Below are 11,958 nucleotides of genomic sequence, written 5' to 3'. Positions count from 1 at the left end.
CAACCGAGGTTGGTGCGCGAGAAACAAACACCGGATACTTTGGTTCCGACCACCTCAGGAAGCAGGAAACTCCTCACCTGGAAGTTCCCTGTAAACTATATCACACAAACTCAAGAGGTACAAGCGAAAAGAAATAGTAAAAGTTGGAATTAACTTTAATTAAAAAAAAAAACTTGTAGGGAACCGCCTTAAAGGTCCTTTGAAGGTTACGCTTTCAACTTCCTTTCAGGTCATTCTTCGTATAATGAAAGCTGCAATTAGCCTTCCTTTGTTGTTCTTCTGACACTGAATGCTGTGGGAAATCACATTAGCACACCTCACTTTTTAAAAATTGATTTAAACAAAACGTTCCATTGTTGTTCCCTAAAAGATCAATCGCACGTTATCCATGGGAAACCTCAACAGAATGGGGCTGACAGGTTCCAGTTGGGATGATTATGTTGGGAGAGGAGCGCCTCATCTTTAGAAAAATCTTTTCTAAAGAAACTTTTCCTTAATGCTCACCAAAGAAGAGATTGAAGCTTGCCCGTACATTTTCTCAAGGTTCTGAAGAAGATGGTGTAAAAAGCAGCAAGAACATTTGGGAAAGTATTTTATTTCTCACCGTGAATAGAATAAGATTCCTAAAAGGTTTAAATGAAGTCTCGTAACCATTAAAGTTACTAATAACATGGAAGAACCACTAGAAAATATTCTAGAACGGTTCCTGGAAACTCACAAGGTAAGCAAAACTTACCTTGAAAGAAGTCATAAAAATACAAGAGTAAATTCGTGATATCACGAGAATTAAGTCGTATGTTAGAAGACGAATTTGAAATATTACGAGAATAAAGTCGTAATATTATGAGGACAAAGTTGTACTATCACGAGAAGTCGTTATATTATGGGAATAAAGTCAGAATATTACAAGAATAAAGTCATAATATTACAACAATAAAGTCAAATAGTTGTACTAGTAATAATTTGATGCTGATGTGCTGAAATTTTTTTGTATTACCTTATCATTGTAATCGACACCAAAGTATAACTTTACAAGATTCACAAACTTACTTGTTTTAAAACAGGGGACTGCATTGTTTTGTAATCATAATTGTAAAATTACTACTTTATTCTTGTAATTTCCAAAAAGAAAAAAGGAAATTTTTTTGAAAAGTTAGCTCTAATAAAACAGAGGTACCTGGTTAAATTTCGCTAAATCTATCCCACTGATCACAAAGGACCAAATGAACAGAACCCCCTTTATTGTCCTTTAGTGGGAAAACTCAGGTGTAACAGCAGCAAAGTGACAGGCAAATGGAAGCACGCAAATTCACCTATGGTAAAATATAATCACAAAAATGAGAACAGACTGTATAGTCAGGGGGGGATTTACAGCATAAGAAAGAAAATCCTGTTGTGTTATTAGAAGTAGTCTGCTGATAAAAAAAAAAAAAAAAAGAATGTGCAGCTGGGTGGGATACATTTCCAGAGTAAAGATAAGTCTGAACCAGCCTGTTTTACCTGACTCCTTCCATTGTTTTACAGTTTCTGACTCTCTGCTGCCACCTCTTTCTGGCTGGAACTGATTCATCTGTCATAAAAAAAAACACACATCCCCTGTGTTTAATTCCTATCTAACGCCAACAAATGGTTTAAAATGTTGTTTTATTTTCCAAATGCCTTTGGACACTTTTTTTTTTTACATTCTATCTGACTTTTCTTCTCCATTACCTATAATCAGTGACGTCTTTACGTGTGTCTATCCACCCATCAGAGCAATTATAGCGCGGCGCATATTCTCAAGAAACGCCTGAGCCTGCAGCAGCATGCCCGTGATGAGGCTGAGAAACAATTTCAGTATTGTCCGGGGCATGACTTCTTTTTTTCTTCTTCTTCTCCCGCATACAGACGGTTCAGCAACTCTGATTGGGACTGATGTGCCGTGTTTTTAGGGGAGGAGGGGTTGGTGGTCGTATAGACGGGCTGGAGCTGAGCTCTCCAAAAGACAGTCAACCCTCCCCACGCTGTCAGCACCAGAGGAGCGAAGCGCACCGATCAGCCAGTGGGAGCGGTTTTTGTCCTCGTTGCTTTAGCTTTTTATTTTTTGTCTCTTTTCTTTTTTTTTTTTCGTGAATGGGTATTTAAAGTTTGAGATCCATGCGCGCGTTTATTTCCCTCTCTTCTGATAGAGCATGAGCGCTCCTGCGCTTCAGACAGATTTGACCTGAGCTCACACACACAGGAGAGGACGCGAAATGGAGGCTGTCACCATCCACGAAATGCTGATCAATTCCACGGATCTGATCAAGATCTTGTGCAACTTCGGGGTCGGGAATATTTCGGACTGCAAACGCGAGAAGGCTTCAGAACCTCCAGGTAAACTTTGAAACTGTCATATTTGCCATAAAATATCTGTTGATATAAAATACTCTCTTAACTCCAACTTGTGTCCCAAAGTAAAAAGAGAGAGCGAGGGAGAGAGAGAGCGAGAAAGGGGGGGAAAAGCGAGCGCTTTGGGCATTTTTTCTTGCGTCAGTGCGCATTACGCGCACGGCTCAGGTCCTCCACAAAAGCTAATGCAGTCAGAGCTCGCTCTTTCTGCACGGTCAAGTGAGCACAGCTACATTATGGCAATTTGCGGAGGAGAATTAAAAAAAAAAAAAAAAAAAAAAAACTAGAGGACACAAAAGCGCCGGTTTGGAACATTTTTTTTGTGTGTGAATAAAACCCTGAAAGGCTACAGCAGCCCGAAGTGATGCAGCGAGAGATGAAAAATATGCACGCTGAGCATCAACGGAGCGCACATGAGTCACATTTATGTATAAATATTAGAGTGATGTTTGCTCAAGGGAGGCGCATGATTTTGAAAATATACACAGGTTGTAAGGGGACAGAGGACACAGGACATTTAGATACAAATGAGCCCCATAAGGTAAAGGGTAACATGATGGGGCCATAATTAGCATATATATATATATATATATATATATATATATATATATATATATATATATATATATATATATATATATGATGAGATGAGTAACTAAATTACTGTGGTACACACAGGTGCACCACAGTAATTCAGTCTAAGTAGAGGAACATACATGTAAAATGCAGGGTTGCAGAAGAAAAAACATGTGCACCCTTACAGATTCGTTTTTTGTATTTATTTTTTTTTCCTGATATATTTCTGACTCATCCCAGAAATTTTGATCTCTGAAAAAGATGACCTGAGAGAATAAAAACAAGCAGTTTTTAAGGCGTTTTTTTTGTTTGTTTGTTTTAAACGAGTAAAATGAGGTTATCCAGACCAAGCCTAGGTGGAAAGGTAATGAATTCTAAAAACTGGTTGTGCTGCCTATAATGCCAACGACAGCAGGATAATTGGCAGGGAGGCTTTCACACGTAGGAGGTCTGGCCCGTCTTCTTCACAGAATTGTTTTTTTTAACCCAGTCAGACTAAAGATTTCCTGAGAACGAACAGCCTGTTTAAAGTCATCAAACAGCTTCTCAATAGGACCTTTGGCCAGACTTTTACAGGTCACTCCATAACTTTCTTTTCTGTTGGCCATTCAGACATGGACTTGCTGTTGTACTTCAGGTCATTGTCTTGTATAACTTTCACCCTGCTTTGATAAAATGTCTTTTTATTTATGTGATTACTGGATTCTACATTCCCGGGCTGCCAAAAGACCAAGGTGTGACTTTTTTTTAAAAATAATTATAGTTTAACCATGGGACGGTGAGCATTTTCTCACAAAGCGTCATGCAAAACACTCAATGGGAGTTATCTCAAATGTCTGATGACAGTAGTTATATCACTCTGGACAGCTGTTCCCACCAACCGGTTATTGGGTGTAATGAATGAAATTACCTCTCTAAAAAATCTCTTTTGTATTTAATCTGGAAATCAATGTCTGACGTCGAAACCTCTTTGCAGATTTGAAAAGTGTAAAAAAAAAAAAAAAGAAGAAGACAGAGGAAAACTGTAAGTGGGCAGTGATCCAGGTGGTCCAAGTGTTCACATTTTTAAATTTTGATCAGCGTGGCTTACAGGTGATGAACACCCAAAATTGAGGGTTTAGAAAATTTGATGAACAAAAAGGACGATGTAGGGAAAAGTAAGCTGACATTTCTGTCAGCCTAGCTGTACTTGGTCGTCGCTCATTTTGCCTGGGTTACTGTATGAGTGCTTTATTGCTGAAAATACGCCACAAATTCTCTCCAAGGTTCAGGTCATGAACACCATGGTGGTCACAGAACTCGGCTTTTTGGTACCTTTGGCAGTGTGTGGGCAGGTGCCAAGTCATGCAGGAAAAGCTTGTCAGCCAAGGGAAGCATGAAGTGCTCCAACACGTCCTGGTGGACATCTCCTGTGGCTTTGACAAGCTAAAGCACAGCAGACCAACACCAGCATATGACATGGCATCCGAAAATCACGTGGAAACGTCAAGCTGAACCTCAAACAGCTTGGACCCTCTGCCTCTCCGCTCTTCTTTCAAACTTTAAGATCCCGATTTCCGAATGAAACGCAGCATTTCACTGCAAAATCGTATCACTGCAAAAACAGAACTAGAAATAAGTAAAATATTCTTTAAAATTAGTGCATTTGTCCTTGATTCGAGCAGGTAAATAAGATGATTTGCCAATGGAATAAGATTTTTTTTGCACTTAGAATAGGAACAACTCATCTCCATCATCTTATTTCAAGTGCAGGATGTCTAAATATCTTATTTTAGGGGTCAAAATACTCATTCCATTGGCAGATAATATTATTTACCTGCTCAAATGAAGGATACATACACTAACTTTAAGAACATTTTACTTATTTTTAGATCCATTTTTGCAGTGTTCACTTGAACACAGGTCTTTGAGCAGCAGTCCAGCCGTTGTTCTCCTTGAGCGGTTAGGAACCTTCTGACATTGTCTCCGGCTCAGGATGAGCCTGGCACAAGCCTCTACTTGTAGCTAACGTCTTGTGTCCGCTGCGTCTTCAAGCTCTGACTCCGGCTGCCGTCCAAAACCTTTCTGTGTGGATGTTGCTTCACTGTTTTTTCAGAAGTGCAGTTATCACTGTTGCTTGTGCAGCTTTTTCTACCAACCCTTCTTTTTGTTTTTTTCCTTCCCCTCAATTTTCCAGCAATAGGCTTGGATACAGCCCTTTGTGAATAAGCTGCTTCTTTAAGCAATGACCTTTTTGGGACTTCGCCTTATTGCGTTGTGTCTCCTGGACACGAATCAAGACGGTACGTCGTGTTCGGTCATTTAGTAAGACTTTATTGATCACACAGTTGGGGAAATTCAGTTGTTACAGCAGCTTACGTAAACAGGAGAAAGTAGATGAAAATCGACGTGAAGAAATATCACAGGGAAAATAAGAACTGAAGACAAACAAATAACCAAATAAAAAAATATAATATAACGTGTCTCTATTAATAATATTTAATTGGTCTGACTTACGGTTCAAATGTTCTGAGGAATTGAACCTGGGGTTATTAGAAGCCCAAATCACCAGCTAAAGAGATAAAACCAAGTGCGTAATGGATCTCATTAACACAGGGGGCGTAGTCGTTTTTCTTCTTCTGAAATCCTAATGCGACCCATAGAAAAAGCAGCGTCTTCATAGTTTCCAGACATGTCTCTCAGTTCTAACCTGTTTTTTTTTTATTCGTATTTGAGGAGGATAAATCCTATATGGGATTATCTTGCCGATAAGGACTGCACCCAGCCATACCAGAGGCTCGTTGTGAGCCCAAACCCTCTCGGCATCCTTCCTAGCCGGAGCCAATCCTCGCAGGGGCCCACTTTCGCATGTCGTCACGGGTCCCGTTTAAAGAAGAATTAACACGTCTCTCTCTTTTTGTCAGATTTCAACGAGGCCGTCCGGATCACCCTGTACGTCATCATCTTCCTCCTCAGCGTGGTGGGCAACGGCCTCATCATCACCGTGCTGCTGAGGAACCCGTGCATGAGGACCGTCACCAACCTGTTCCTGCTGTCCCTGGCGCTGAGCGACCTCATGGTCTCAGTGGTGTGCCTCCCGTTCACCATCATCCCCAACATCATGAAGGACTTCATCTTCGGCACTGGCATGTGCAAGATGGTCATGTACTTCATGGGTATGTAGGGGGCGGGGGGTGGGGGTGGCAGTCTTCTGACTGAAGCAATATGATTGAATTTCCCAAATTACAAAGATGTTAAAAATGTAAGAAACTCTTAATTACTTAGTTCTTTCAGAACAAATGCTCACAGATTGCTGCCTAATTGCTCTTGTTATGAGAATTAGGAGAATTTAAGGTGAATTGTTGTTATGGTCAGAGTGGCAGGTCCAGCGTCCCCACACCATAACACTTCCACTTCCATGCCTCACAGTTGAAAGAAGGTTCTTTTTATGGAGTGCTGTTTATCCTCTTTTGTTATGTCCAAATAATTATGCTTTAGATTCATAATACCAGAGATCCTGGTCGTTGTCTGTGTTCTCTCTGGCAAAATGAATTCTGAAGAGGAGCTTTCCTCCTCTCATCTCACACCTCCCATGCAAGTTAACCTCATGTAGTCTTTATCTGATTGTACACTTTCCTATTATCAGTAATTACCAGTAGCTTTTGAGCCTGATGTAGCTCCCATCATGATCTTTTAAGGTTTTTGGAGACTTCTTTTGCCTTCTTTTGGTCTGCTTTTGCTTCGACAGCTAGACCTTGGTTAGCTGGCAGTTGTTTTGAACGTCCTCTGATTGTAGTTTTTTTCTTTTTCATACAGTGAAATCCCACTTTTCAGCTTCTTTAGCGATGTCTTTAAATCCCTAAGCAGACCTATAAGCTGCAACAATCTTCTTTCTGAACTCCCGCAGACAGCTCTTTGGATTTCACCGTGGTGTTCACTCTCATTTCAATATTCAGGAGCACACCGGACTAAATTTGCGAGGCCTAAAAAAGGGGCAAACCTCCTTGAAAACGCAGAGTGATTATGGTCTTGTCATGTGCATCTGATGTGATCTGGCTGTGTGGGAGTTTAGCCATTTTAGGTGGGGATAAATGTGGGGGTGTTCTAATTAAGTCCTGAACAGAATTAGTTTTTTTTTTTGGTGCATTTTACCAAGAACTTTAAAATATATTTAAGATATTACTGAGATTTTTACCGCTACACACACATGGACTTTAATGACGTCCTGTTTTTAATTCACAAGCTTTAATATGGAGTTGACCCATGCTTTGCTGCTACGATGGTGGCAACTCTTCTGGAAAGGCAGTCATGTCTGGCATTGATGTTGGGCAGTCATATTGGAACAGGAAGGGGGCACACCCGGATCTATAGCTGAAAATTATCCACAGTATCTATATGACACATCAAGAGCTTCTTTTTCTGGAACCCAGGAGGCAAACTCAGCTCCCAATAAACTGCCTCCACCAAACCTTTCACTTGACTTGTCCAGGCAAGTGCCAAACTTATACTCACCCACTGTAACGCCAGTGGAGGGGTGGTTTACACCTCTGCAGCTTACACTCTGCATCGTAAGGCTTTGATGCAGCTGCTCCCTTCCACAAAGCTTATAAACCATCTGAAGGCTCCACAATGGCTTGGAGGTCGGTAGCTGTTAACCCTGGACACAATTGGCAACTTCTGAACGCTATGAGCTGTCCACCGATGTTTGTAGAAGTCTGTCTGACTGGGTGCCAGATTTTCTACCCCTATAGCCATTTGATTGGAACACCTAAATTCAATGAGGGTTTAATACTTAAAGGGGTTATATCATGCAAAATCCACTTTTTTTGCCTTTAAATACATTTTGTGGTGTATTTGGGATCACTATGAGTTCAGAAAATTTAAATTTCATCTCTCCAGGTGCTTCGTAGATGTCTTTTTATTGTCTGGGTCATATTTTTAAGCTGTTCAGTTTTCTGTTTCCTATTGCATTTTTTTGAACAATTAGTTAACAGCAATGGAACTGCTAAAAATGTCATAGAACTCCAGCTTACCAATTTTCCAAATCCACCATTTTTTATTTCTCAGAGTGATTTTGTAGTCCAAGCTCAAGGATACCGAGGCTACAAGTGGTCCCCCAACATACTACAAAAATTGCTAAACAGGAGTGGAATGGAACACCCTGCAACCTGGAGGGGTGCGGGGTGTGAAGTCCCTTCTTTGGGTTTAAAGAGATGGCACAGGGGCAAAAAGGGGCAAATGGGGGGGTAAATTGTTGCATTTATGGTCGTAAAGTGTGTGAAAGATTTGTATTGAAATTGATTATCTATAGCTGGATGCAAAATTACCCAGCTCTCTGTCTCTGTGGTTAGTTATTATAGGGTTTGGTCTTGTTGGTAATTGCTTACTAGATAATTGGAGTCATCTGAGGCGGTCCTGCAAGGTTAATTTCATTGCCTGTTCAAATGCGTCTGGGGTTTTAATGAGCTCGAGCTAAAAACAATCTATGCTAAGCATGGCTTTCAAAGACAACTAATATATGTTATTCCGGGCATAAAAGTTTTTTTTATTATTATTTCCATTTAGTCTGGCTTCATGGTAAGAAAATATTTAAATTATTGCCTGCCTAGAGAACCAGTGGAAAGATGATCAGCTCAGGTGGAAAAAGGGGCCCTGTTCCCTTGTAAAAAATATATATATATCTAATTAGCTCAAATCATATATAAAAACCTTGCAAAACAAACATAAATTACCTTTCTAGTCAACAGGAGGTGCAACTCTAATCATTTCTGATGTGACCGAGTGCTTTGAAGCAGGGATCATACCAGACGCCAGCTCTCATTTGGCATTTTCTATCAAACCATATTCTGAGGAGGTCTTCAAAAAGCCTGCATCTGAAAATAACTCAGCGCGGGGTAAAGAACACAATCCGAGCGGCCCTCCCATGAGTCAACAGGGACACGTCAAATGTAATCAGTTTATCGGCTGAGAAAGACAAACACCACAGACGTAACGTTCGCCATCATTAGCCGCCCTACATTTCAGCCTTCAGGACAACATAAAACGTAAACTTTCCAACCAAAGTGGCTGCCAAGTTGATGCGTACAGTCTCAGAGTTGGATGGGGATGTCGCTCATTCTGTCCCGGGCTTTAGATTCTTGTTGGAACCGTGAACCGTCGATTTGAGTGCAGATAGGCTAAGAGGTTGTGAAGCCCCTTTAGTGATTTTTGTGACACGTGATTTTGGACTATTTATATAGGCAAAAAAAAAAAACAATATTGTTCACCATGCTGTGAAAAAGTATTTGCCCTCTTATATATTTTCATTCTGTTTTGTATTATTTTGTCGCTCTTCTCAGATAACCCAATTAACATCAAAGATAACCTCTGTAAATACAAAATGCTTTTCTTACATGACGATTTCCTTTCCGAAGGTGAAACAGCTTTCCAAACAACACCTTCCCTCTGTGCAAATTAATTAATTGCCTCTTAATCTAAAAACTTGTTTCACCACTTTTGTTGGCAACTACTATCAACCGTTGGTGGCAAATGGTAGCAAGACTTTCTATCACTGTGGAGGAATTTTTGCCCTCTCTTTGTTTCATAACTGCTTCAGATTCAATGTACTGGAAGGTTTTTTTTAAGTATGGACAGCCATTTTAAGCTCCTGTCACAGCATCAAAATGGAACTATAGGTCAGACTTTGACTAGGACCCTGCAAAACCTTAATTTTGCAGGACCTGCTGGCGTACTTTGGTTAATTGCCCTGCTGCTCACGGTCAAAAACTGATTTTTTTGGTAGAGAATTCATGGTTCTATCACCTGAGTCCAGAAGCAGTAAACAGTGTACTTACAAATTCACTTCTATACAGAAACCCCCTGGTATTATCTTTAGCTGTCACTTTATACATTTCATATTAAATAATACTGTATGTTCCTCAGTGATGGTATCAAGGTGTTGGTTGTTTGTACCTGTAACACTTTATCGGTTGGTTTTGCTGATCGTTTTATATCTCTCTTTGCAGGTGTAGAAGCAGACTCTGAAGATGTTGTATTGCATTCTCCCTTTCCTCTCCTGTTTCTCTTTCACCTTTTCTCCCTTTTAGCATTTTGTCTCATTTATTTCTTTCCTTTTTTCCTCTTTTACCTTCCTGTTTCAGTGATCATTGAACGTGAAATAGTCCCAGCATAGGATCTAATAAAGATTCTTGTATATATAAATCAAGCAGAGCACAATAGCGAAAGCAGTAATGCTCCACTTGTGAAAGCAAAATCTGTTTTTGGCATTAAGACAACAATTCTTATTGCCACATTGCCAGACAGGACACAGAAAAAACAAAAACAAAAAGATAATGACTCTATTGTTTCACAGGAGTCCCAAAAGCCTAGAAAAAGCTTTCTCCAGACTAATGGATGTCAATGTCTTTGTTTCTCATCTGTAATTGTACTTGATTGACGCATGATGCGTTGTTTTTTTTAGATAATTTATGCCTATTTCATGATGTCAAGTAGTTTCTACTTAGGCAATATCTTGAAATGTTCCCAGACTTCAGTTGTTTTGGACAGTCTTTTTCCAAAATGAATGATTCATTTGATAAGAGTATGTTTTATCTACTCAGATTGATGGGTTTAGAAACGCAACCCAGAGCTAGTTTTTCCTGATGACTATAATACTGCTGTGAGAATATGCTCATACTACATCTGCTAGAGCTGACATGTTCTGGCTAAAATCTGTCAGATTACTTTTTGTGGCTCATGCTCTTTCATTGTTTTGTTTCATCATGCCCTGATAGATAAGCTTTTGAGTTGCATGCCACATAGGATCTCATTCATTGAGGAAAATAAGGGTGTTTTTTTTTATCTTTCCTTTTCCTTTTGGCAGCCGTCATTAGATCCTCTTGACTCCATTAGCAGGAAAGTGATCCCATTCCCCAGTTAGCACCTACTATTTTCCCCTTGTGCTAAACATTGTCTGACAGCTGCAGACACAACTGAGGCACATTTACTGTTGTTTTAATGTTTCTATGTCTGCTTGGAGATTTGCGGTCGTGAATGCGCCGTAGATTTCCACCTACTCTGCTGCATAAAATAGTCTTTGCTCACAGTCTGGCAGTTCCAAAGCGTCTGAAAAATGTTTGGCTATCTTTGTATTGTTTGAAAGCTAAATTAAACAGATACACAGTGGATGACAGAGCCTTTAACAGCAAAAGGCAACTGTGTAGCCTTTCAGGTACTTCCAGTGTTACCTTTTAGCTTACGTTTACCTTTGTTTTGACTAAAATCCCATTTATGACTAAGTTAGAAGAGTAAGACAACTGATTAATGAAGACTGCATTCCACCTAAACTGTAGTTGCACTGTTAATATGCTCTGTCATGCTAAGCTAGCTGCATCTGGTTAGCATGTTGAAATAGGTTTAGTTAACTCCCAGTGAGCATTTTTTTGTTGTTGTTGTTGAAAATTAATGGAAATAATTCCCCTCTCACAGCTAAAACAGGGTTCACTCCCAGATATAGTGTCTTATTTGCCATTTTCCCTACATCGCTTGTGGCAAACCCTAAGGGCGTATTCACACCACGAAAGTTAGTTCGTCCCCCCTTTTTTTTATCTGGACCAATTGCAGACTTTATTTTATTTCCGTTTGGAAGACTTTTACTCCCACATTGTACTTTTTGCGAGTGAAGCTATAACTGGCAACAAAGTTACGCATCTTTCAATCGCGGGCAGAAATTACTAACGTGGGATGTAGCACAGACCTGGAAATGGAGGAAAACTATTGCAAATATTCTGCGTGCAGCACCCCTGTTTGTGCAGCGGCTAAATGATTATTAGTCTCCAGAGCAGCTCATTCGACGCAGGTTTTGAGACATTTAATTTTTGATTTTGGAACGGATGCATCCTGCAAGCCGAAGTCCCACAGCGTGGTGGCAGCAGCGTAGCTAAGCAACAGGGGGATGGTCAGCTATGATCTGAAAACTACGTTCACTGCTACAGTGGCTTGCTAAGTCCAAAGAGACGTAATTTGGTCAAATCGAGGCTGCTTCCTATTCACACC

At 40.1% G+C, this 11,958-nt stretch overlaps 1 protein-coding gene across 1 annotated transcript in view; it reads left to right on the top strand.

Moving 5' to 3' along the window:
• The first annotated feature begins 1,728 nt into the window (after window positions 1-1,728).
• The window catches only part of LOC105929772 (cholecystokinin receptor type A), a 14,445-nt gene continuing 4,215 nt past the window's right edge, over window positions 1,729-11,958 (top strand). The window contains exons 1-3 of the mRNA XM_036147016.1: window positions 1,729-2,355; window positions 5,850-6,101; window positions 9,930-9,955. Of these exons, the coding sequence (XP_036002909.1) occupies window positions 2,235-2,355; window positions 5,850-6,101; window positions 9,930-9,955 (399 nt within the window). The 5' untranslated portion in view covers window positions 1,729-2,234. The remainder of the gene's footprint in view (window positions 2,356-5,849; window positions 6,102-9,929; window positions 9,956-11,958) is intronic.

The sequence above is a fragment of the Fundulus heteroclitus genome, chromosome 14 (assembly GCF_011125445.2).
Source record: "Fundulus heteroclitus isolate FHET01 chromosome 14, MU-UCD_Fhet_4.1, whole genome shotgun sequence".
Lineage (NCBI taxonomy): Eukaryota > Metazoa > Chordata > Actinopteri > Cyprinodontiformes > Fundulidae > Fundulus > Fundulus heteroclitus.
The sequence above is the reverse complement of the archived record's forward strand: the minus strand, read 5'-3'. Positions and strand labels throughout refer to the sequence as shown.